Raw genomic sequence first — 23,333 nt, 5'->3', positions numbered from 1 at the left:
TGAAGGTGGGAGCTGCTGTCTATAAAGGGGGGGGAGCTGCTATCTATAAGAGGGGGGCTGTTGTCTATAAGGGGAAGGGCTGCTGTCTATACAAGGGGGGGCTGCTGTCTATATAAGGGGGGGCTGCTGTCTATAAGCGGGGGCGGCTGCTGTCTATATAAGGGGGGTCTGCTGTCTATATAAGGGGGGCTGCTGTCTATAAGGGGGGCTGCTGTCTATAATAGGGGGGTGGCCTGCTGTCTATAAGGGGCTGGCCTGCTCCCTACAAGGGGGACACTGCTCCCTGTCTACAAGGAGGGGTCCCCCTGTATACAAGGAGGGGGGGGGCCACTGTCTACAAGTGAGACACGGGGGCGCTGTCTACAAGGGGGGGGCCTGTTGTCTACAAGGGGGACAAGAGGGGGTGCTGTCTACAAGGGGGGCTGTTGTCTACAAGGGGGACAAGAGGGGGTGCTGTCTACAGGGGGGGGCCCTGTCTACAAGGGGGGGCTGCGGTCTACAGGGGGGCTGCTACTAATGTCTGCAACTATCTATACTACCTACAAGGGGATACTACCTACTATTAAAGGCAATCTTACAGCAGAGTCACCTGCACTAACTTCAATTTATAGGTAGATAGGTCAGGTGACCCGGTTTCTACCGCTGCTCACCATGTGAATGTCAGCCCAATCGCTCCGGAGACATTGGTTTTGCCGCCAATGCAAATTCCCTGTTCTGTCCAATGGAGAAGAGAGAAATCTTGGCTCATATTACAGCAGCCGCCTCCATTGTACACAACAAGGAACCACATATCATACGGTAAACAGCGCCAGAAACCGGGTCACCCTGGTGTCAGATTCCCTTTAAATAAAAAGTACTTGTACTTGGTATTGGTGAGTACTAGAATTAAAGTATCGGTATTCGTACTCATTCTTAAAAAAAATGGTATCGGGACAACCCTACTTTGTGGCACCAGTTGATTTAAAAAAAATGTTTTCCAACGGCGTACCCCTTTAATTTAGAGGAATTTATGACAGCAAGAACAAAACAGAATGATTTGTTTGCATAGCTGTCACAGTCATGCTATGAACAAAAGCCATGGCACTACTGTTAACAAAGCCAACATTTTATACAATAATCAAATACAGATACAAAAGTGACAGGGGTCTTTCAAAATTTAATTGGTCATTTTTTACAAAAAATAATTGTGACTTCAAATACAAAAATCCAACTGTGAAAATCCTGAGAAAAGATTACGGGGAAGGTTACAGTTAAGTCTTTGCTATGCTGCACTATGGCATGCAGACATTTTAAGAGGGCCTCATTGCATGAGAATAACTGGCAGCACTGTTGAGGGCAGGAGACAAGGAGGAGCCACACAGAAGTTACAAATGAAGGTTGTAATTGGCAGGGGATGGAGGAAAACTTCCATTTTCATCCCAGGTCTCAATTTCCATAAACACCACATAGAAACACGGGAAGAAGCTCATCAGAAAGGAGAGAAGAGAGAGTGTGACAGAGGAAAGGAGAAAAAAAGAGTACAGCTAAGAGAGAGGAAAGTATTTTCTTTTTCCTAAGCAAAAAATAAAGTGTGGAGAGAAGACAAGGGGGTTACAGAGAAGAAGAGAAGAAATTGCTTGGTGGCCTTAGGAAGACATCAATTTTTGGACTCACATACACCCCTGTTCTGTATTTACAGCATACAGAATAAAACAGCAGTTAGATCTGCATCGCACCTAAAGACTCAGCTTGCCACAACCTACTAGACTGAAGGTACCGACACAAAAGGTAAATAGATTATCATTTATTTCACTATAATAGAATATTGTGTTAATATGCAAATAAGTCATTACATTTCATTATTCCAGGTTTAATATTTATAAATCTATTCCATTGTAAAGCCATTATAAATTATTACTATCACATTTGTCATTCAAATTGAAACATAACTTTAAAGTTGCTGCAAATCTTAATATCTGTCAATGGTCAGAATGAGAGTATTTGCTAATAAAACATTAAATACACAAGGAAATGCTAGCTAACCTATTTGCCTTCTTCTATGTATACTACAATACAAACTTTAAATATGTATTCCTAATAACAAAAGTCTCTTCCTTAAACATCAGCACATATTCTGACACTACTGATCTCATAGGTCAAGTTAGTAGTATATGCCTTTTATATACAAATATTCTGATACAATGTAAAAACAACCTCTGTGTCAAGTAAAGCTTTTTTACTTTTCCTCCCTAAGGTTTCCAAAATGAAGTTCCTTGCTATTATTATTTTGGTCTCCCTCTGTGATGTCTCATTTTCACAATATTATGAATATGATTCCCATTGGTGGATTGCCTATTTGCACAGTCAGCAGTACAGCAGTCCACAGTATAGCTATGGTCCCTCTTATGATTATGAGGGTCCAGATCCTCCAAGACCATTTGTCAGTGACTGTCCTCAGGAGTGTGAGTGCCCCCCAAGTTTTCCAACTGCTATGTACTGTGATGGACGCAATCTGAAATATTTACCTTATGTTCCATCTCGTGTTAAATATGCCTATTTCCAGAACAACCAGATAACTGCTATTCCAGATGGTGCTTTTGACAATGCCACTGGACTAGTGTGGTTGGCTCTGCATGGGAACCAGATTTTAAGTGATAAAGTTGGCAGAAAGATTTTCTCTAAGCTTCGAGGGTTGGAGAGACTTTATATGCAAAACAATAATTTGACCCGCATTCCTAGTGGCCTGCCTCGCTCACTTCGTGAACTACACCTGTCCGCTAATCAGATAAACAGAGTTCCCACAAATGCCTTGGAAGGGTTGGAAAATTTAACCGCTCTGTATCTTCACGAAAACCAGATTCAAGAAGTGGGGCACTCACTTAGAGGTCTTAAGTCTTTGGTGCACTTGGACCTTAGCAACAATCAACTCCGCAGACTACCGGACTCCCTTCCAGATTCTATTGAGCAGATATATTTAGAGTACAATCAACTGAGCTCTGTGCCAAGCGATTACTTCAAAGCCTATCCAAAGCTACAGTATGTTAGAATCTCACACAACAGACTCACCAGTGATGGGTTGTCCGGAACTACATTCAACACCAGCAGTTTTGTGGAGCTAGACCTATCTTATAACCAACTTCATCGTATACCACCAGTTAGCACTAGCTTGCAGCATCTTTACTTGCAAGGAAATCAGATCGCAGGTGAGAATTAAAAAAAAAAAAAAAAAAAAAGAATATATATATATATATATATATATATATATATATATATATGCTCATGACTAATTAATTAATGCAATGTTTTTATTTATTTATTTGGAAACTTGGGTTAGGTGCAGATTTAAAGCTTCAGCTAACTAAAAAATTCTAAAGTTTTACAGATTATTACCAGCTAGATTTAAACAGATTGTTCATTATACAATATTTCCCTTATATTCTTGTTTTAAACTTCACTGATAATTATTGTATCATCATACAATGGATCTGATGCTAGCCATTATATGTGGTGGACCACCGGTGCATGGCGGGACCACAGGTGTAGCGGTGTAGGTGGTGGGGCCAGATGTTATTAACCCCTGGGGCAAGATGTTATTAACCCCTAGTGTTCGTGATGCCAGAGTGGTTTTTGGTACCGGAACCACACAAACGGTATCTCCACTATTCCAATGGTTAGTTAAGGAAAGGAGAGTCCACAACCAGTTATGGTTTAACAAAGGCTTTACTGAGTTAAGACAGATGGAATTATCTTCACAGCTAGGCCAGATTCCCAGAGAGGTGGCCAGGAACCCAGAAGGACCTCACAGCTTGCTGGGACCAATTATACTTGTAATAGACTTGAGACAATTATCTTGAGGCTTGACTATATGCAGGACTTGACTAATTGTAGTGACAACAGGCATAGACTTTTGACTTACTGGAATGACTGTAGCTTTGTGGCTTTCCAGATGCTGGTCACTTGCACTGAGCTCTCTGGTGGTTGCTGGTCTCAGTAAAGACTGATCTCAAAGAGGAGTGAATTGTAATGGCCACCCCTTTTTATAGTGGGGGGTGGGGACTAAGGCCCATTGGTCAAACTGCGGGTCATAGGTTAAGCTGGTGCTCTCTGGGTAACATCATGTGACAGCATAACATGTGACAATCTGAAAGGTCCTTTAGATTAGCTATACATTAAGACACTGACTAAATATAAGGTAGGGTAAATAACATTATAAAAACAGCAGGAGAGACCCTGCAGGGATGCCCCCAAGTCACCGAGGGACTCAACCTGAAAGGGCCTAACTGCAGTGCAGGACCATGTCCTGTACTGGGACATTACACACACAAATATATATATATATATATATATATATATATATATATATATATATAGTGTGTATGTACATTCCAGCATAACTCCAAATGGCTGGAGTTATTTCAATGAAACTCGGTACACATGACAATTAAAAGTATAGCAGAGTTAAATTAACAGTAAGCCACCCCTTTATGCAAGGGTGGGGTTTTACTATGAACTCCCAAGCAACTATGTGGTACTTCTAGTACAGGGGTACTCAACTGGTGGACCGCGGTCCAGATCCGGACCGCGGCCGCCAGTCATCCGGACATGAAAAACATGTCAGGTCGCCGCACTAGTAGTTAGAGCAGTGTCAGGACAGTAGGAGCGCCGACGAAACACAACAATTAGCATCGAATCAGTGGTTGAAATCACTGCCTATAAAGGAGCAGGGGGAGTAGCCCTGACCGCGCTATACATTATGCTGCCACAGCAGGTCCATCACCTTCATCCCCAGCCCGGGCTCTTTAAAAATCTGTGCAGGGCTGGACAGGTCTGGGGCTGCTGGGAGCAGACACACACGTGCTCCAAGCCCCTGACAGGTCCCTGTGTCTGACCCCACAGATCAACTGCAGTGCACACAGGAGCACAGAAACAGCACCCTCCGCACTACCTCACATTTTACCAGCGGCACTGGAGGGTGAGTGCACTGGCTGGGGGAGGAGTGAGAAGACCGAGGGGGAGGTGAGGAGACCCATGCATAGATGGAAGGATGGGGAATGTGCATGTGAGAAGACCGTGGATGCATGGATGGGTTGAGGGGGTGAGGAGAATGAATGGATGGGGGTGAAGAGACTGTTAATGGATGGGGGGGTGAGGAGACTGTGGATGGATGAATAGATGGATGGGGAGAGCACAGGGGCATCATTAATTTTGTGTGGCACAGCGGCATCATAAATTTTGTGCGGCTTAGTGGCATCACTAATTCTGGGGGCACAGTAGTATCACTAATTCTGGGGGCACAGCAGCATCACTAATTCTGGGGGCACAGCAGCATCACTTATTCTTGGGGTACAGTGGCATAATTAATTCTTGGGGCACAGAGGCATCACTAATTCTGGAGGCACAGCGGCATCCCTAATTTTAGGGGCACAGTGGCATCAATAATTCTGGGGGCACAGTGGCATCACTAATTCTGGGGGCACAGCGGCATCATTAACCCCTTGGGGACGGAGCCCATTATGACCCTAAGGACGGGAGCATTTTTTGCAAATCTGACCACTGTCACTTTAAGCATTAATAACGCTGGGATGCTTTTACTTATAAATTTGCTTCCAAGACTGTTTTTTCGTGACATATTCTACTTTATGTTAGTGGTAAATTTTCGTCGATACTTGCATCATTTCTTGGTGAAAAATTAAAAAATTTGATGAAAAATTTGAAAATTTTGAATTTTTCTAACTTTAAAGCTCTCTGTTTGTAAGGAAAATAGACATTCCAAATAAATTATCTATTGATTCACATATACAATATGTCTACTTTATATTTGCATCATAAAGTTGACATGTTGACATCAGAGGGCTTCAAAGTTCAGCAGCAATTTTCCAATTTTTCACAAAATTTTCAAAATCGGAATTTTTCAGGGAACAGTTCAGATTTGAAGGGGATTTGAAGGGCCTTAATATTAGAAATACCCCACAAATGACCAAATTAAAAAAATTGCACCCCTCAAAGTATCCAAAATGACATTCAGTAAGTGTGTTAACCCTTTAGGTGTTTCACAGGAAGAGCAGAAAAGTGAAGGAGAAAATTCAAAATCTCCATTTTTTACACTCGCATGTTCTTGTAGACCCAGTTTTTTTATTTTTACAAGTGGTAATAGGAGAAAAAGCCCCCCAAAATTTGTAACCCAATTTCTCTCGAGTAAGGAAATACCTCATATGTGTATGTCAAGTGTTCAGCGGGCGCAGTAGAGGGCTCAGAAGGGAAGGAGCAACAATGGGATTTTGGAGAGGGAATTTTGCTGAAATGGTTTTGGGGGGGGGGGGGCATGTTACATTTAGAAAGCCCCTGCGGTGCCAGAGCAGCAAAAAATACCCACATTGCATACTATTTTGGAAACTACACCCCTTAAGGCACGTAACAAGGGCAACAGTGAGCCTTAACTACCCACGAGTGTTTGACGACTTTTTGTTAAAGTTGGATGTGTAAATGAAATTTTTTTTTTTTTTTTACTAAAATGCAGTTTTTTCCCTAAATTTTACATTTTGCAAGGGGTAATAGGAGAAAATGACCCCCAAAATTTGTAACCCCATTTCTTCTGAGTACGGAAATACCCCATGTGTGGACGTGAAGTGCTCTGCTGGCGAACTACAATGCTCAGAAGAGGAGGAGCGCCATTGAGCTTTTGGAAAGATAATTCGTTTGGAATGGTAGTCAGGGGCCATATGCATTTACAAAGCCCCCCTTGGTGCCAGAACAGTGGAACCCCCCCCCCCCCCCCCCACATGTGACCCCATTTTGGAAACTACACCCCTCAATACATTACATGAGGGGTTTAGTTTCCAAAATGGTGTCACATGTGGGGGTCCATTGTTCTGGCACTATGGGGGCTTTGTAAACACGAGCGGCCTTCAATTCCGGACAAATTTTCTCTTCAAAATCCCAATGGCGCTCCTTCTCTTCTGAGCATTGTATTTCGCCCGCAGAGCACTTTACATCCACATTTTCTTACTCAGAAGAAATGGGGTTACAAATTTTGGGGGGCTTTTTTTCCTATTTTCCCTTTTGAGAATGAAAAAATTTAGGGTAACACCAGCATTTTAGTGCCATTTTATTTTTTTTTTTCATTTTCACATCCAAATTTTATGAAAATTCGTCAAACACCCGTGGGGTGTTAAGGCTCACTATACCCCTTGTCACGTTCCGTGAGGGGTGTAGTTTCCAAAATGGGGTCACATGTGGGTATTTATATTTTTGCGTCTATGTCAGAACCGCTGTAAAATCAGCCACCCCTGTGCAAATCACCAATTTAGGCCTCAAATCTACATAGTGCGCTCTCACTCCTAAGCCTTGTTCTGCGTCCGCAGAGCATTTTAAGCCCACATATGGGGTATTTCCGTACTCAGGAGAAATTGTGTTACAAATTTTGGGAGTCTTTTTTTCCTTTTACTGCTTGTGAAAATAAAAAGTATGGGGCAACACCAGCATGTTAGTGTAAAAAATTTGATTTTTTTACACTAACAGGCTGGTGTAGCCCCCAACTTTTCCTTTTCATAAGAGGTAAAAGGAGAAAAAGCCCCTCAAAATTTGTAGTGCATTTTCTCCCGAGTACAGAAATACCCCATATGTGGCCCTAAACTGTTTCCTTAAAATACGACAGGACTCCGAAATGAGAGAGAGCCGTGAGCATTTGAGGACTAAATTAGGGATTGCATAGGGGTGGACATAGGGGCATTCTACGCCAGTGATTCCCAAACAGGGTGCCTCCAGCTGTTGCTAAACTCCCAGCATGCCCGGACAGTCAGTGGCTGTCCAGAAATGCTGGGAGTTGTTGTTTTGCAACAGCTGGAGGCTCCGTTTTGGAAACACTGCCGTACAATATGTTTTTCATTTTTATTGGGGGGGACAGTGTAAGGGGGTGTATATGTGTTAGTGTAGTGTTTTTATGGTACATTTGCACTGGCATGTTACGGTGAGTTTCCCACTAGGAGTTTGCGCTGCGGTGAAAAATTTGCCGCAGCCCAAACTTGAAACAGGAAACTTACTGTAAAACCTGCCTGTGTGAATGTACCCTGTACGTTCACATGGAGGGGCAAACCTGTTTCAAATCTACAACTCCCAGTATGTACTGACAGACCGTGCATGCTGGGAGTTGTACTTTTGCAACAGCTGGATGCACACTGGTTGGAAAACCTTCAATTAGGTTCTGTTACCTAACTCAGTATTTTCCAACCAGTGTGCCTCCAGCTTTTGCAAAACTACAACTCCCAGCATGTACTGATCTCCGAAGGGCATGCTGGGAGATGTAGTTATGCAACAGCTGGAGGTACGCAACTACAACTCCCAGCATGCCGAGACAGCTGTTTGCTCCCAGCATGCTGAGACATTTGGAGGGCTACAGTTTATAGACCACTGCACAGTGATCTCCGACTGTGGCCCTCCAAATGTTGCAAAACTACAAATCCCAGCATGCCCAGACAGCAAACAGCTGTTTGCGCATGCTAGGAGTTTAAGTTTTACAAAATCTGGAGGAATACAGTTTAGAGACCACTGTATAGTGGTCTCAAACTGTAGCCCTCCAGCTGTTGCAAAACTACATATTTCAGCATGCCAAAACAGCTGTTTTGCAACATCGGGAGGGCTACAGGTTAGAGACCACTGTAAAGTGGTCTCAGACTATAGCCCTCCAGATGTTGCTAGGCAACTTACCGGCTTCCGTAGGATCCAGGGAGCCATCCTCTTCTGCCGCACGACATCGCCGCCTGCCGATCACCGTCGCCCGCTCCCGTCAGATGGGTAAGTGGATCTTCGGCGCCCGGTCCCCTTCGGTTCCCCGTTCTGCCCCGCCTATTGTGGGTGGGCAGGACGGGGAAAATGAAAGTTAACCCCCCCCCCCCCCCGCCCCAGATCTGCTATTGGTCGTCGCTTCTGACGACCAATAGCAGGGATATGAGGGGTGCCACCTCACTCCTATCCCTTCAGGGGGATCATAAGTGTCTTAGACAACCGCGATTCCCCTTATATTCCGGGTCACCACAGATCCCGTATGACCTGGAATCGGAGCAAATCGCAAGTGTGAATTCACTTGCGATTTGCGCTGGTCGCCGACATGGGGGCACCCCTGGGCATTTGCGCGGGGTGCCTGCTGATCGATATCAGCAGTCACCCTGCTCCAGTCCCCGCCTGGCGCGCGGCGGGGACCAAAATTCCCACGGGCGTATCCATACACCCTTCGTCCTTAAGTACCAGGATGCAAGGGCGTATGTTTACGCCCTTCGTCCCCAACAGGTTAATTCTGGGGGCACAGTGGCATAAATAACTGGGGCACAGTTGCATCATTAATTCTGGGGGCACAGTGGCATCAATTATTTGGAGCACAGAGGTACAATTAGTCTGTACAGGGCACACAGTGTTTGTTGAAAATGTAGCGTAGGGCATAGCGTGTGGCAGTAGTATTGCAGGGAAAAAGTGTGTGGCAGTAATATACCAGGGGCCCAGTGCATGGCAGTATTATATTCAGGGGTACAGTGTATGGCAGAATTATTTTCAGGAGTACAGTGTGTGGCAATAATATAACAGGTACAGTGGGTGGAATTATTATATTCAGGGGCACAGTGTGTGGCACTTTTATATTCAGGGGCACAGTGTGTAGTAGTAATATGCCAGGGGCCCAGTGTGTGACAGTAAAATACCAGGGGCTCAGTGTGTGACAGTATTATATTCAGAGGGTACAGTGTGCGGCAGTATTATATTCAGGAGTACAGTGTGGGGTAGTATATTCAGTGGGTACAGTGTGCGGCAGTATTATATTCAGGGGTACAGTGTGTGGTAGTATTATATTCAGGGGTACAGTGTGTGGCAGTATTCTAATCAGGGGTACAGTGTGTGGCAGTACTATATTCAGGGATACAGTGTGTGGCAGTATTATATTCAGGGGTACAGTGTGTGGCAGTATTATAATCATGGGTACAGTGTGTGGCAGTATTATATTCAGGGGTACAGTGTGTGGTAGTATTATATTCTGAGGGTACAGTGTGCAGCATTATTATATTCAAGGGTACAGTGTGCGGCAGTATTATAATCAGGGGTGCAGTGTGTGGTAGTGTTATATTCAGGGGTACAGTGTGTGGCAGTATTATATTCAGGGGTACAGTGTGTGGCAGTATTATATTCAGGGGTACAATGTGTGGCAGTATTATATTCAGGGGTACAGTGTGAGGCAGTATTCAGGTCATACATCCTCCACACTTCAGTTGCTCGTTTGGCACTGAGGCTGCTATTTGTGAACAGGCCTTAGCGTTCAGCTCGGACCTTCACCAGAGGTGAAGGCAGACCTGGATAAGCGGACCCTCACTAAAAATAGTTGAGTACCCCTGTTCTAGTACATCTCCTGATCCAACAACTCGGGTTGCAGAGATTGCCCAGGAGGCAGGCGCAGAGAATAGTTAGTGCTCGGGACAGTATACGAGGTCGGGATAAAAGGACAGGATATGAGGTTAGGATAACAGGACAGGATACAAGGACAGGATATAAGACCAGACTATGAGGACAGGATACAGCAGGAGAGGTTTGCAATAAGCATTTTCTCCTGCATTGGAATGTTCCTATCACCGACAGAGGTGGGAGCAGAGAGCACTGTGGTCAGACTGGAAATAACTACACAACTTCCTCTGTAGCATACAGCAGCTGAAGTTTTAAGATTTTTATAGAGAAGTTAGTTTTAACCCCTTAACGACGCAGGACGTAAATGTATGCATAACCACATCAGAGTGATGCTCTCGTCATGGGCGGCAGGTTCCGGCTGGTGATAGCATCCAGGGACCCGCCCGTAATGGTGGACATCCGTGATCGTGCAGATGTCCGCCATTAACCCCTCAGATGCCAAGATCAATACGCGATCCGATCATCCAGCATGTCAGCCGGAGGTCCCCTCACCTGCCTCTGCTGCCTTCCATGGGTCTTCTGCTCTGGTCTGCGATCGAGCAGACCAGAAAAGAAGATGACCGATAATACTGATCAGTGCTATGTCCTATGCATAGCACTGAACAGTATTAGCAATCGAGGACTATTAAAGTGCAAAAATAATAGTAAATAAAGTAAAAATAAAAAAGTAAAAAAAAAATTGAAAAAACCCCTCCCCAAATAGAAACGTAAATTGTCCCATTTTCATTATTTCACCCCCAAAAAGTGTAAAAAAAATATTTTATATACATATTTGGTATCGCCGCGTGTGTAAATATCCCAACTATTAAAATAAAATGTTAATGATACCGTACGGTGAACAGCGTGAACGTAAAAAAAAATTTAAAGTCCAAAATAGCTGCTTTTTTTTTATAACATTTTATTCCCAAAAAAAGTAAGTATTAAAAGTTTTATATAAGCAAACATGGTATCAATAAAAAGTCACGGCGGAAAAAAATTTGCCCTCATACCACCGCTTATACGGAAAAATTAAAAAGTTATTGGTCTTCAAAATAGGGGGATTTTAAACATACTGTTACGCCGAGCACTCCAGGTCCCTGCTCCTCCCCGGAGCGCTCGCGGCACTCACCTCCGTGCAGCGCCCCGGTCAGATCCGCTGACCGGGAGCGCTGCATTACTGTCACTGGCGGGGATGCAACCCGCGTAGCGGGACGCGCCCGCCCGCGGCTCGCATCCCAATCTCATCTCATCTCATCCCATCACCTGCCCCGTCCTCCGTCTGCTTAGTCCCGGCGCGCGCGGCCCCACTCCCTAGGGCGCGCACGCCGGCTCTCTGAGATTTAAAGGGCCAGTGCGCCTGGCCCAATCAGTACCTGCACCTGCTCCCTCCTTATAAAAACCCACTTCCCCTTCCTGTCATCGCCGGATCTTGTTGCCTAGTGCCCAGTGAAAGCGTTTTCTGTGTTCCCAAGCCTGTGTTCCAGACCTGCTGTTGCCCCTGACTACGACCCTTGCTGCCTGCCCTGACCTTCTGCTACGTCTGACCTTGCTCTTGCCTTGTCCTTCTTTACCGCGCCTGTCTCAGCTGTCAGCTGGGGTTGAGTCGCTATTGGGTGGAACGACCTGGGGGTTACCTGCCGCTGCAAGTCCATCCCGCTTTGCAGCAGGCTCTGGTGAAAACCAGTAACCCCTTAGACTATGTTCCCCTGGTACGGCCCACGTCATCACCCCACTGACACAGAGGATCAACCACCAGTGTCCTCGCTGCATACCTATCCGGATCCTGACACATACTAATTTGGTTAAACAGTTTGCGTTTTTTTTTAAGTGCAACAGTAATAGAAAAGTATGTTATCATAGGTATCATTTTAATCGTATTGACCCAAAGAATAAAGAACACATGTCATTTTTACCGTAAATTGTACGGCGTGAAAACGAAACCTTCCAAAATTTGAAAAACTGTGGTTTTCTTTTTCATTTCCCCACACAAATAGTATTTTATTGGTTGAGCCATACATTTTATAGTAAAGTGAGTGACGGCATTACAATGGACAACTGGTCGTGCAAAAAACAAGCCCTCATACTAGTCTGTGGATGAAAATATAAAAGAGTTATGATTTTTTGAAGGCGAGGAGGGAAAAACAAAAACGTCAAAATAAAATTGCCTGAGTTAACTGGCTCCGGAAAGTTAAACAGATTTGTAAATTACTTCTATTAAAAAATCTTAATCCTTCCAATAGTTATTAGCTTCTGAAGTTGAGTTGTTGTTTTCTGTTTAACTGCTCTCTGATGACTCACGTCCCGGGAGCTGTGCAGTTCCTATGGGGATATTCTCCCATCATGCACAGCTCCCGGGACATGACATCATCATTGAGCAGTTAGACAGAAAACTTCAGAAGCTAATAACTATTGGAAGGATTAAGATTTTTTAATAGAAGTAATTTACAAATCTGTTTAACTTTCTGGAGCCAGTTGATATATATATAAAAAGGTTTGGCCTGGAATACCCCTTTAGGTTTTACTCTGGGACCCAGGTCTTAGAGGTGCTGGTTAAAGAGGAGTTTGAAAGCAGGAGTTTGACATCCCTGTAAGTGTTACTTTCCTTACCCTGTAGACTCACAAGGTCTAGAGACAATTTAATTGTAATATTTACTGTCTGTTTTGGGCTGTTAATCTGTGCAAACCCCAAAATTAAGGTGTCCTCCATGTTCAAAAATGTTATCCAGTGTACATCTTGCTCAACGTATACACTCCTTTAACAACGGTTTAAGGGTGCATACGCTGTGTGAGGTGTGTGCGAGTTGTTCATTTGGAAACCCAGATCCTGGATCTAGAAGAGCAACTGGCAACACAGAGATCCATTGACAACATGAAGAGGAGTCACTGAGCAGGCACTTTCGGGGGTAGAGGGGGGGGAGGGGAGCGGGATGGAGGTGCAGGGAGGTTGGGCAGCTAGCTGGGTCACAGTTCGAAAACGGGGTAAGAGAAAAGTGTCAGGGAGGCTAGTCCTGATCTAGCACACTAGGATTCTATTATTAGGGGGACAGACAGGGCGATCTGTCACAAAGACCGGGATTGCCGAATAATGTGTTGTCTGCCGGGCGCTCAAGCTCGAGTTCGGCATATCACGGATCGGGTTGACAGGTTGCTGGGTGGGGCTGGAGATGACCCATCGGTCATAGTACACATTGGCACAAATGGCAAAGTAAGGCTACTTTCACACTGCCATTTGACTCCAACAGTGTGAAGCTTGTTATTTTAGGATCGCGAATAGTAGAAAAAATAACGGGTCTGTCGGGACCTCATCATAGTGAATGGGGTCTATCGCGTCCTGTCGGCAACCATTGTGAACAGTCAGGTAACGGGCCTGTTTTCGCCCCCCCCCCCAAAAAAAAAAACGTGTCCCGACAACAGTGTGAAAGGAGCCTAAGACGAAGGTGGAGTGTCCTTAAAAATGATTTCAGGGAGTTAGGCAACAAGCCCCAAGGACCTCCAAGGTAGTATTTTCTGAAATATTACCTGTACCATGAGCCAAACCAGAGAGTCTAGGAATAGGAGAAAACCAATTTGGCTAACAGAGGAAAGCAGCGTTTAGACTACTAAAACAAGAAGTTAATGGGGAAAATTAAAGAATTATAAGGAGAGAAATAAAATCTACAAATAAGAAAGAGAAAAGATGTTTAAGGGGGGATCTGATTACAATGTACAAATATATGAATAGACAGTACAGAGATCTTTCTAGTGATCTTTTAATACCTAATCCGGTAACCATGAAAGGGGGCATCCTCTCCGTCTAGAGGAAAGAAGGTTTCACCATAATCACAGACAGAGATTCTTTACTGTAAGAGCAGTAAGACTATGGAAATCCTGCTGCAAGAAGTAGTAATGTCTGACTCAATAAACAAGTTCAAGGGGGGCCTTGATGTATTTCTAGAGAGTAATAACATTAGAAGCTATGGATACTGGATTTAAGGGGATAGAACGTTGATCCAGGGATTTATTCTGATTGCCATATTGGGTCGGTCATAGCTTTACAAACTATGTTACTATGTAAACCAAAAAGAAGAGTCAGCATGCTTGATAAAGGCTCCTGGCCGAAAAGTTGCACATGTACACTTGATGATGTACAATAAATATGAAGCCTTCACTACTTCCGTATTTCTGATATTCTTTTTTTTTTTGCTGTGACCATCTTGCATTTTGCATTACTATGTAAACCAACACAGTAGCCCTCATTTACTAAGAGTGTTGGGTTTTTACTAGTGTGAAATGTTGTTTCAGACTTGCAGGATTCCACTCTATTAACTATGGGGATTCACAGAATTACAAGTCTGGGACTCTTTTTGACCAGCTTTTTCTAGGTGGAAATTTTCAGCCATTTATTCACAGGGTTTTCTGGGAATTCAATAGTAAATAGATCGGGTTGTGAAACCATGCCCCTTTTTGGACTGACCACACACCTTTGCAACAGACCACACCCCCTTTTCTATTTTTTTACAATGCAATGTGGTTTGTCCGATTTTCCTGGCGCACACTGTCGCAAAATAGTGCAGACTGGCGCAGACATGTCTCAGACACTATGCGCCAAAATAACTTGGAATAACCTGACAAAAACTAGTCAGTTTTAGCTCAGTAAATGAGGGCCAGTTTGTTATGTACTGGCAGTAGCAGGAGATGACAGAGCTGCACATGCAATGAGCACAGGACCCAGTGTTCTCTTTCTCTCTCTCTCTAAATAGCTCTACCTGATGCTGTACCCAAGAGAGCACCTGGTTTTTCTAAACCTGTTTAGAAAGAGCGAGAATGCCGGGTCCAACGGAGTGCACTTGCAGCTCTGTCCTTCCCTGCTACTGCCTGTACTCACATGTGCAGGGCCGCCATCAAGGGGGTACAGGCAGTACCCCGGTATGGGGCCCGGAGCCCAGGGGGGCCCGGGCTCAGTGACCGACCCCGCCCGGCTGGGTTAAGGGCCCGCCACCACTACTGAGGATCCGGGACACACACATACAGGAGAAGGCATCCCCTCTGTGTGAGCCGCTTATACAGAGGAGACGTGACCCCCATGCAGCACAGGAGCCAATGACGTCACTCATCGGCGCCTGTACTGTGGAGGGGAGAAGACGCGGGCCCCTGCTGGTGAGGAGATCGTTGCGTGGGACATCAGATGAGCATAATTATATATATATTTTTTTTACTATGCCTATACCTATGGGGAAGAGGGGGGTGGGTTAACTCTGTCTAAAGGGAAAGGGGGGGCATAATTCTGCCTATAGGGAAAGGGGGGGTAACTCTGCCTATAGGTAAAGGGGGGGGGTTACTCTGCCTATACCTATGGGGAAGGGGGGGGGGGGGTAACTCTGTCTATACCTATGGGGAAGAGGGGGGGGGGGGGTAACTCTGCCTATACCTTTAGGGAAAGGGAGGTAACTCTGCCTATAGGAAAAGGGGGGTAACTGTCTATACCTATGGGGAAAGGGGGGGGGGGGGGGTAACTCTGCCTAAACCTATAGGGAAAGGGGGGTAATTCTGCCTATAGGGAAAGGGGGGGGGTAACTCTGCCTATACCTATGGGGAAAGGGGGGTGGTAACTCTGCCTAGCCTATACCCATGGGGAAGAAAGGGGGTAACTGCCTATACCTATCGGGAAAGGGGGGTAACTCTGCCTATAGGGAAAGGGGGGTAACTCTGCCTATACCTATGGGGAAAGGGGGTGGGGAAACTCTGCCTATACCCATGGGGAAGAAGGGGGGGATAACTCTGCCTACACCTATGGGGAATGGGCTGGGTAACTCTGCCTATACTTATGGGGGGGGGGGGGGCTACCTAACTTTATACCTGGATTCCTAACTAATTACCTACATACCAGGCTATCTAACTATGTACCTGGCCTTCATACGAGGCTGCCTAACTACCTAGCCCCCTACCTACCTGGCTTGTCACCTACCTACATATCTGGCTTCCTGATCTACCTACCTAGTTACCTATTTAACTGGCTACCTACCTACCTGCCCTTTTACTGTGCAGGACACCAAGGAGGGCATTATTACATTTTGTGGGCCTATAGATGGAAAGATTGTGTAGAGGAGGGGAGGGCACTGGAAAATGTTTTTCCTGCAGATGTTAAGAGATCCACATGGCGTTCTTATCCGGATGGAGAAGAAAGGGAAAGAGGACGCCGCTGATCAGAACAGACGTAATTGTGAGTCCCAAAATGTAACTGTAATCACTTATATGGTATGCACATCCTGTGTACAGCTGATATCTACCGCCATATGGTCCTGTATATAATCACTTATACAGATCCTTTATAGTATACTGGTCTGTGTATAGTGGTTTTATTCAGTACAGTATGGCGGTATTATCCAGTTATTGTGTGGTGGTATATATTTACTCCTTGTATAATAGTATTATTGGTCATGGAAATTTACCTACGTTAAAGTGTTTCTTACATATATAAATTTTAGTTTATTGTGTGTGGGATTTGGGTGGAATAGGCTGTGGCAGAAGATGAGCTTCAGAGCCTAGCAGGGGCCCTTGCATTTTTTTTTGGTCTGGGGGCCCCGAGTGTTGTCAGTCTGCCCCTGGCTATGACCCATAGGCCATAGCAGTCAATCCTGACCCCAGACTAGAGAAGGAGTGATTGGACCACGGAAACTGGCCGGTACACAGACATACTGCCTGCAGCCGCATCCTATATATGGCTGGAGGCAGTATGTCTGTGGAGGGCCTACAGCAGTATATGGGGGCACAGAGGGGAGGGGGGGGTCATTAAATATATATGGGGGTACCAAGAGGGGGTCATTAAATATATTATGGGGGCACCGAGAGGGAGTCATTACATATATATATATATATATATATATATATATATATATGGGGGCACCAAGAGGGGGGGGTGTCAATAAATATATAGGGAGCACAGAGGGGTGTACATATATATACAGGGACAGAGAGGCACAAAGTGGGCACTATTAATGTGTGCAGACATACACATGAGGAGTCTGGCAGGTTCTTTGGAGATGAGTCTCCATGATGGCCTCTAATCAAAGAAGACGTAGCTTGTGAGACAGTAAATGTAACTGTAATCCCTTATAATGGCTGCAGAGCCCTTGCTAGTATCTACCACTGTATGATCAGTATGTGGCACTATTGTTGAATTTTTAGGGAAGTTTCACAGTAACTAGATTAGGGTGTTTTACAATATAGCAGGGTGCAGTGCAGTAAAATACTGTGCAGCACAATGTCTTACTGCACTGCACTCTGTTATAATCTAATTAGAAATATATAAATAGAAAATAAAATAAGATTAGGGACAGGCCCTGGGGGCGGATTCGGGGGGCGGGCCACGTGGTGGAAGGGGAGGGGGGGCAAGCCTTGAGCTGTGTAAGGGGCCCCAAAATTTCTGATGGCAGTCCTGCACATGTGAATGAGCCATAGAAGGTAATGATGACATAGCTGCACCTGTAATTGCAATGCATGCTCTGCTGTACTAAATGCTCAATTGCTTTCTCTATATAGGTTTACCTGTTTCTGTACCCTGGAACAAAATTGGGTAAACCTGTTTGATTAGACAAAACACCAGATACAGTGCACATTGCAGGCACAGGTTTGTTATCTGCTACTTGTTCACAGTTAAAGGAAAACTGTCAGCTAGTTCACCCACACTAAACCCAATATACTGGGTGATAGTGTGGGTGAACAGGCTAAAGTTGTAATTTCTGCCTTCTCAGTGGCGCTTTCAAGGTGGCTCCCCCGCCGTCTGTCTCACTTTTGGTCCTGGAGGAAGGGGCCTAAGCCCGACCCCATTGTTTGCATGTAAGAGCTGCGTAAAAACTTCAGTCACATGCACTCTGCAGACAGAGCGGTGTGCTCAGGGGCATGTAACTTCACATCACTAGAACTAGGAGTTGAACAAAATCAATATGCAAACAATGGGGCGGGCTTAGGGCCCTTCCTCCGGGACCCAAAGCGAGACAGACAGCGGGGGACCCGCCTTCAAAGCGCCACTGAGAAGACCGAAAACACAACTTAAGCGGGGGTGTACTCAGTGGTCAGGGCACACAAAAAAGTAAGTGACCCCTGTATGGACTCCTGTACACCACACTATCACCCAGTATATTGGGTTTAGTGTGGGTGAACTGGCTGACAGTTTTCTTTTAACTGTGTAGGACAGAGTATTGCAATGCAACTTAATGAAAGAGGTTGCACAGCATTTCAACAGGGGATTTTAGACAGAAGGGGCCAGAGCACACTAAAAACATTGAAACATACATTAAAGATTTATGCCCAAGCCATGGGATGCATCAAACCTTAACAGGCTGATTTTTTCGGTGTAAAAAAAAACACACCTCAGGATGTGTGTGGTATTATAAGTCAGCTCCATTCACTTCAATGGAACTGAGCTGCAATATCACATACAACCTGAAGGCAGGAGTGGTGTTGTTTTTGGAAGAAAACAGCTGTGGTTATTCTAATCCGGGATAACCTCCTTTATCAAAGACATTCTGAGAGCATTGTTATTAGGGAGACTCTGATACAGGGTTTTACTCTGAAAAAAAAAGACATTTCACAAAAAGAGCTATGAACCATGGCACCAGGAACCATGGCACTTGGCGTATATACAGTGTATTTCACGCTACTCAAAATCTGCAGAAGCAGCGGAAAATATGCTGCATATTCCTTGCTCACCATTCACACAGCTTTCCTGCAGCAGCCCTGTGTGTGCAGTGAGTTTTGGAGGCGGGGCCGTGTGTCGGAATGACTGTGGCGGGCGGCTACGCCTCCAAAACTCACTACACACATAGAGCTGCTGCCTGTGTGAATGGTGAGCGAGGGATAAGCAGCGTATTTTACACTACTTCTGCAGATTTTGCGCAGTGTGAAATCTGCGTATATGCCAAGTGGGAACATGCCCTTAAAGGGGTACTCCGGTGGGGAAAAAAAATTCTAAATCAACTGGTGCCAGAAAGTTACACAGATTTGTAAATTAGTTCTATTTAAAAATTGTAACCCTTCCAGTACTTATCAGCTGCTGTATGCTCCACAGGAAGTTCTTGACCACAATGCTCTCTGCTGACACCTCTGTCCATGTCAGGAACTGTCCAGAGCAGGAGAGGTTTGCTTTGGGGATTTGCTCCTGCTTTGGACAATTCCCGGCATGGACAGAGGTGTCAGCAGAGAGCACGGTGGTCAGACTGGAAAGAACAACTCAACTTCCTATAGTATACAGCAGCTCATAAGTATTGGAAGGATTAAGACTTTTAAATAGAAGTAATTTTCAAATCTGTTTAACTTTCTGGCACCAGTTGATTTAAAAAAATTGTTTTCCATCGGAGTACCCGTTTAACCCTCTTTCATTATGGGGTATTCTAGTTGGGGTAGTTCCTCATAGCTTCCCACATTTTTCTGCTGCATTCTGGATTCTCTAGGTGGCAAAGCCCAGAGCTAAATTACACATACATAATGCAAACCATTACAAGAAAACAACTTTTCTGTTGTTTTTACCTTGTTACCATGTTTTTTATCCTTTATGACTACTAATAAGATTTTTGTAGAGTGAACTTCTAATTTTTAGAAATGCTTTTGGTTATCCAAGAAAATATTCAAAATCCTCCTCCTGAATAAAAGGAATGGACACGTAGGATTACAGCTGTAAGGGAACAGGTTCAATTATCACAACGTATGTTTCTGAAAGGAAAAAATTGTCTTTATTCATACCTCATTCATAAGCCACGTCTGCAGATTACATTTAGGCATGAAAAAACTTCTATATATATCTAAACATATCCTATGACATACTAATAGGTTTATATTATATAAACGTAAGCTAAAAGAATGTCATTTTGGCATTTATTTGATTCACATCTGGATATTGTTTGCTAGCAGTAGTGAAATATTGTCTGCCATGCGAATCAGTTCTGCCAAAAATGTATTTTAAGGTATTCATTTTTGCATGTGCTACTGTATTGGTTTACAATTGCCTAAGATTAGTTTGCATACAATTGTTCTAATACATTTTGTAGAAAAAAAGGAATATAGTGTATAAAAGGTAAAAATGTTGAGTAATTAGAAACTTTATCTATGGGACAATCATTCTTTTTTCTTATATGGAATTCTTCGCTTCCTTGCCCTCTGTTCACCCATATAGAGGTTAAGCCCCCCCCCCCCCCCCCCCACACCACCCACAAAGTATTTAGGCCCTTCTCTGTGCTCCTTTTGGTAGTTAGGCCCACTGTGTGCCCTCATACAGCAGTTAAACCCACATACTGCCCTAGATAGTAGTTGGGCCCACATACTTTGCCAATATAGTTTAGGCCCGCTCTGTGCCCCTATATAGTAGTTAAGCTCCCCCACACTGCCCCATTTAGTAGTTAGACCTCTGTGCCTCCATTTAGTAGTTGGGCCCCTCTGTGCACCATACAGTAGTGCTCCTATATAGTAGTTAGGCACCCAAACTGCCCACATACAGTATTTAGACCTCCACACTACTACCCACATAGTAGTAAGGCCCCCTTTAGGCCTGAATATAGTAGTAAGGCCTCCACACCACCCCATATTGTAGTTAGGCCCTACTGTGGCCCATATAGTAGTTAGGCCCCCACACTGCCCCCATATAGTAACTAAGCCAAATCACACTGCCGTATAATAGTTTGACCACCTCTGTTGACCCATATAGAAGTTAAGCCCACACTGCCCCCATTTAGTAGTTAGGCCCCTCACACTGCCCAATAAAGTAGTAAGGCCACCCATACTGCCCTATATAGTAGTTCGGCTCCATGCTGCCCCATAAAGAAGTTAGGCTCCCCCCACACTGATCCATCAAGTAGTTAAGCTCTCCATTCTGCCACCATATAGTAGTTAGGCACCCTCTGTGCTCCATACAGTAGTTAGCCTTCCTTTGTGCCCCTGTATAGTAGTTAGCCCCCCCCCCACATATAGTAGTTAGGTCCAGACACTGCCCTTATATAGTGTTTAGGCCACCACGTTGCTTTTATATAATAGTTAGGCCCCAGACTGTCCTCATATAGTTAGGCCCCACACTGCTTCATATAGTAGTTAGGACCCCCACCCTGCCACAAATAGTAGATCAGACCCCCAGACTACTCCATATGTGGAAATATGAATAAATAAATAAATAAATAACACTCATCTGTCATACCACTCCCCTGGCTGCTTATCGGACTGTCCAGTTCAGGCAGCTTTCAACAGAGATGTTGCCTGCATACTATGGTGGAGCACAGAAGTACTATCTTTCTTCTCCACAATGCAGTCTCATGGGCCGCATCCACTTCAATTCTGCAGCCTACAATACTCCATGCAAGCCAGTGCATGTAATGATGATATCACACCCACCTGCACCACCATGTTGAAAGCACTGTCACTGACCATAAGAGGCCCAGAACCATTTGTTGTGGGAACAGGTTTAAGTAAGTATTTACTTTTTTATGTTAGGGCACCTTTAGTGGGGGCCACTAAAGGGGCACTTTGGTGGGGGGGCAGTAGGGGAGAACTTTGTGTGTGGGTGCCACTAAGGAGCACTTTGTATATGGGGGCACTAAGGGCAAAAAGATGGAATGTTATGGATATTGTATACTGCACTAAAAAAACATCATTTCGTGGGACATGTGTGGGTTGCTAAGGGAGGATTTTGTGTTTGGGGGTACTAAGGTACACCACTTTGTGTTTCAATGTTTCAAGGAGGCCCTTTTGTGTGTGTGGGGGGGGGAGGGGGATTAAGGGGGAACTTTGTGTGGGGCACTAAGGGGCCACTGTTTAATTGGACTTGATATTGGATGATTAACCCCTTAAGGACTCAGGGTTTTTCCGTTTTTGCACTTTCGTTTTTTCCTCCTTACCTTTTAAAAATCATAACCCTTTTAATTTTCCACCTAAAAATCCATATTATGGCTTATTTTTTGCGTCGCCAATTCTACTTTGCAGTGACATTAGTCATTTTACCCAAAAATGCACGGCGAAACGGAAAAAAAAAATCATTGTGCGGCAAAATAAAAAAAAACGCCATTTTGTAACTTTTGGGGGCTTCCGTTTCTACGCAGTGCATATTTCGGTAAAAATTACATATTATCATTATTCTGTAGGTCCATACGGTTAAAATGATACCCTACTTATATAGGTTTGATTTTGTCGCACTTCTGGAAAAAATCATAACTACATGCAGGAAAATTTATATGTTTAAAAATGTCATCTTCTGACCCCTATAACTTTTTTATTTTTCCTCGTACGGGGCGGTATGAGGGCTCATTTTTTGCGACGTGATCTGAAGTTGTTATCGGTATGATTTTTGTTTTGATCGGACTTTTTGATCACTTTTTATTCATTTTTTAATGGTATAAAAAGTGACCAAAATACGCTTTTTTGGACTTTGGAATTTTTTTGCGCGTATGCCATTGACCGTACGGCTTAATTAATGATACATTTTTAAAGTTCGGACATTTACGCACGCGGCGATACCACATATGTTTATTTTTTATTTTTTTTACACTGTTTTATTTTTTTTATGGGAAAAGGGGGGTGATTCAAACTTTTATTAGGGAAGGGGTTAAATGACCTTTATTAACACTTTTTTTTTTAACTTTTTTTTTGCAGTGTTATAGGTCCCATAGGGACCTATAACACTGCACACACTGATCTCCTATGCTGATCACTGGCGTGTATTAATCAGCATTATCGGCGCTTGACTGCTCCTGCCTGGATCTCAGGTACGGAGCAGTCATTCGTCGATCGGACACCGAGGAGGCAGGTAAGGGCCCTCCCGGTGTCCGATCAGCTGTTCGGAACGCCACGATTTCACCGCGGCGGTCCCGAACAGCCCGACTGAGCAGCCGGGTCACTTTCAGTTTCACTTTAGAAGCGGTGGTCAGCTTTGACCGCCGCTTCTAAAGGGTTAATACCGCACATCGCCGCGATCGGCGATGTGT

General features: G+C 44.4%; 1 protein-coding gene across 1 annotated transcript in view; it reads left to right on the top strand.

Moving 5' to 3' along the window:
• Window positions 1-1,429: 1,429 nt before the first annotated feature.
• FMOD (fibromodulin) overlaps window positions 1,430-23,333 on the top strand; it is a 60,802-nt gene continuing 38,898 nt past the window's right edge. Inside the window, exons 1-2 of the mRNA XM_056557825.1 lie at window positions 1,430-1,767; window positions 2,234-3,182. Of these exons, the coding sequence (XP_056413800.1) occupies window positions 2,243-3,182 (940 nt within the window). The 5' untranslated portion in view covers window positions 1,430-1,767; window positions 2,234-2,242. The remainder of the gene's footprint in view (window positions 1,768-2,233; window positions 3,183-23,333) is intronic.

Source organism: Hyla sarda, chromosome 2 (genome assembly GCF_029499605.1).
Source record: "Hyla sarda isolate aHylSar1 chromosome 2, aHylSar1.hap1, whole genome shotgun sequence".
Lineage (NCBI taxonomy): Eukaryota > Metazoa > Chordata > Amphibia > Anura > Hylidae > Hyla > Hyla sarda.
Note: the sequence above shows the minus strand (reverse complement) of the source record. Positions and strands in the feature narration are given on the sequence as shown.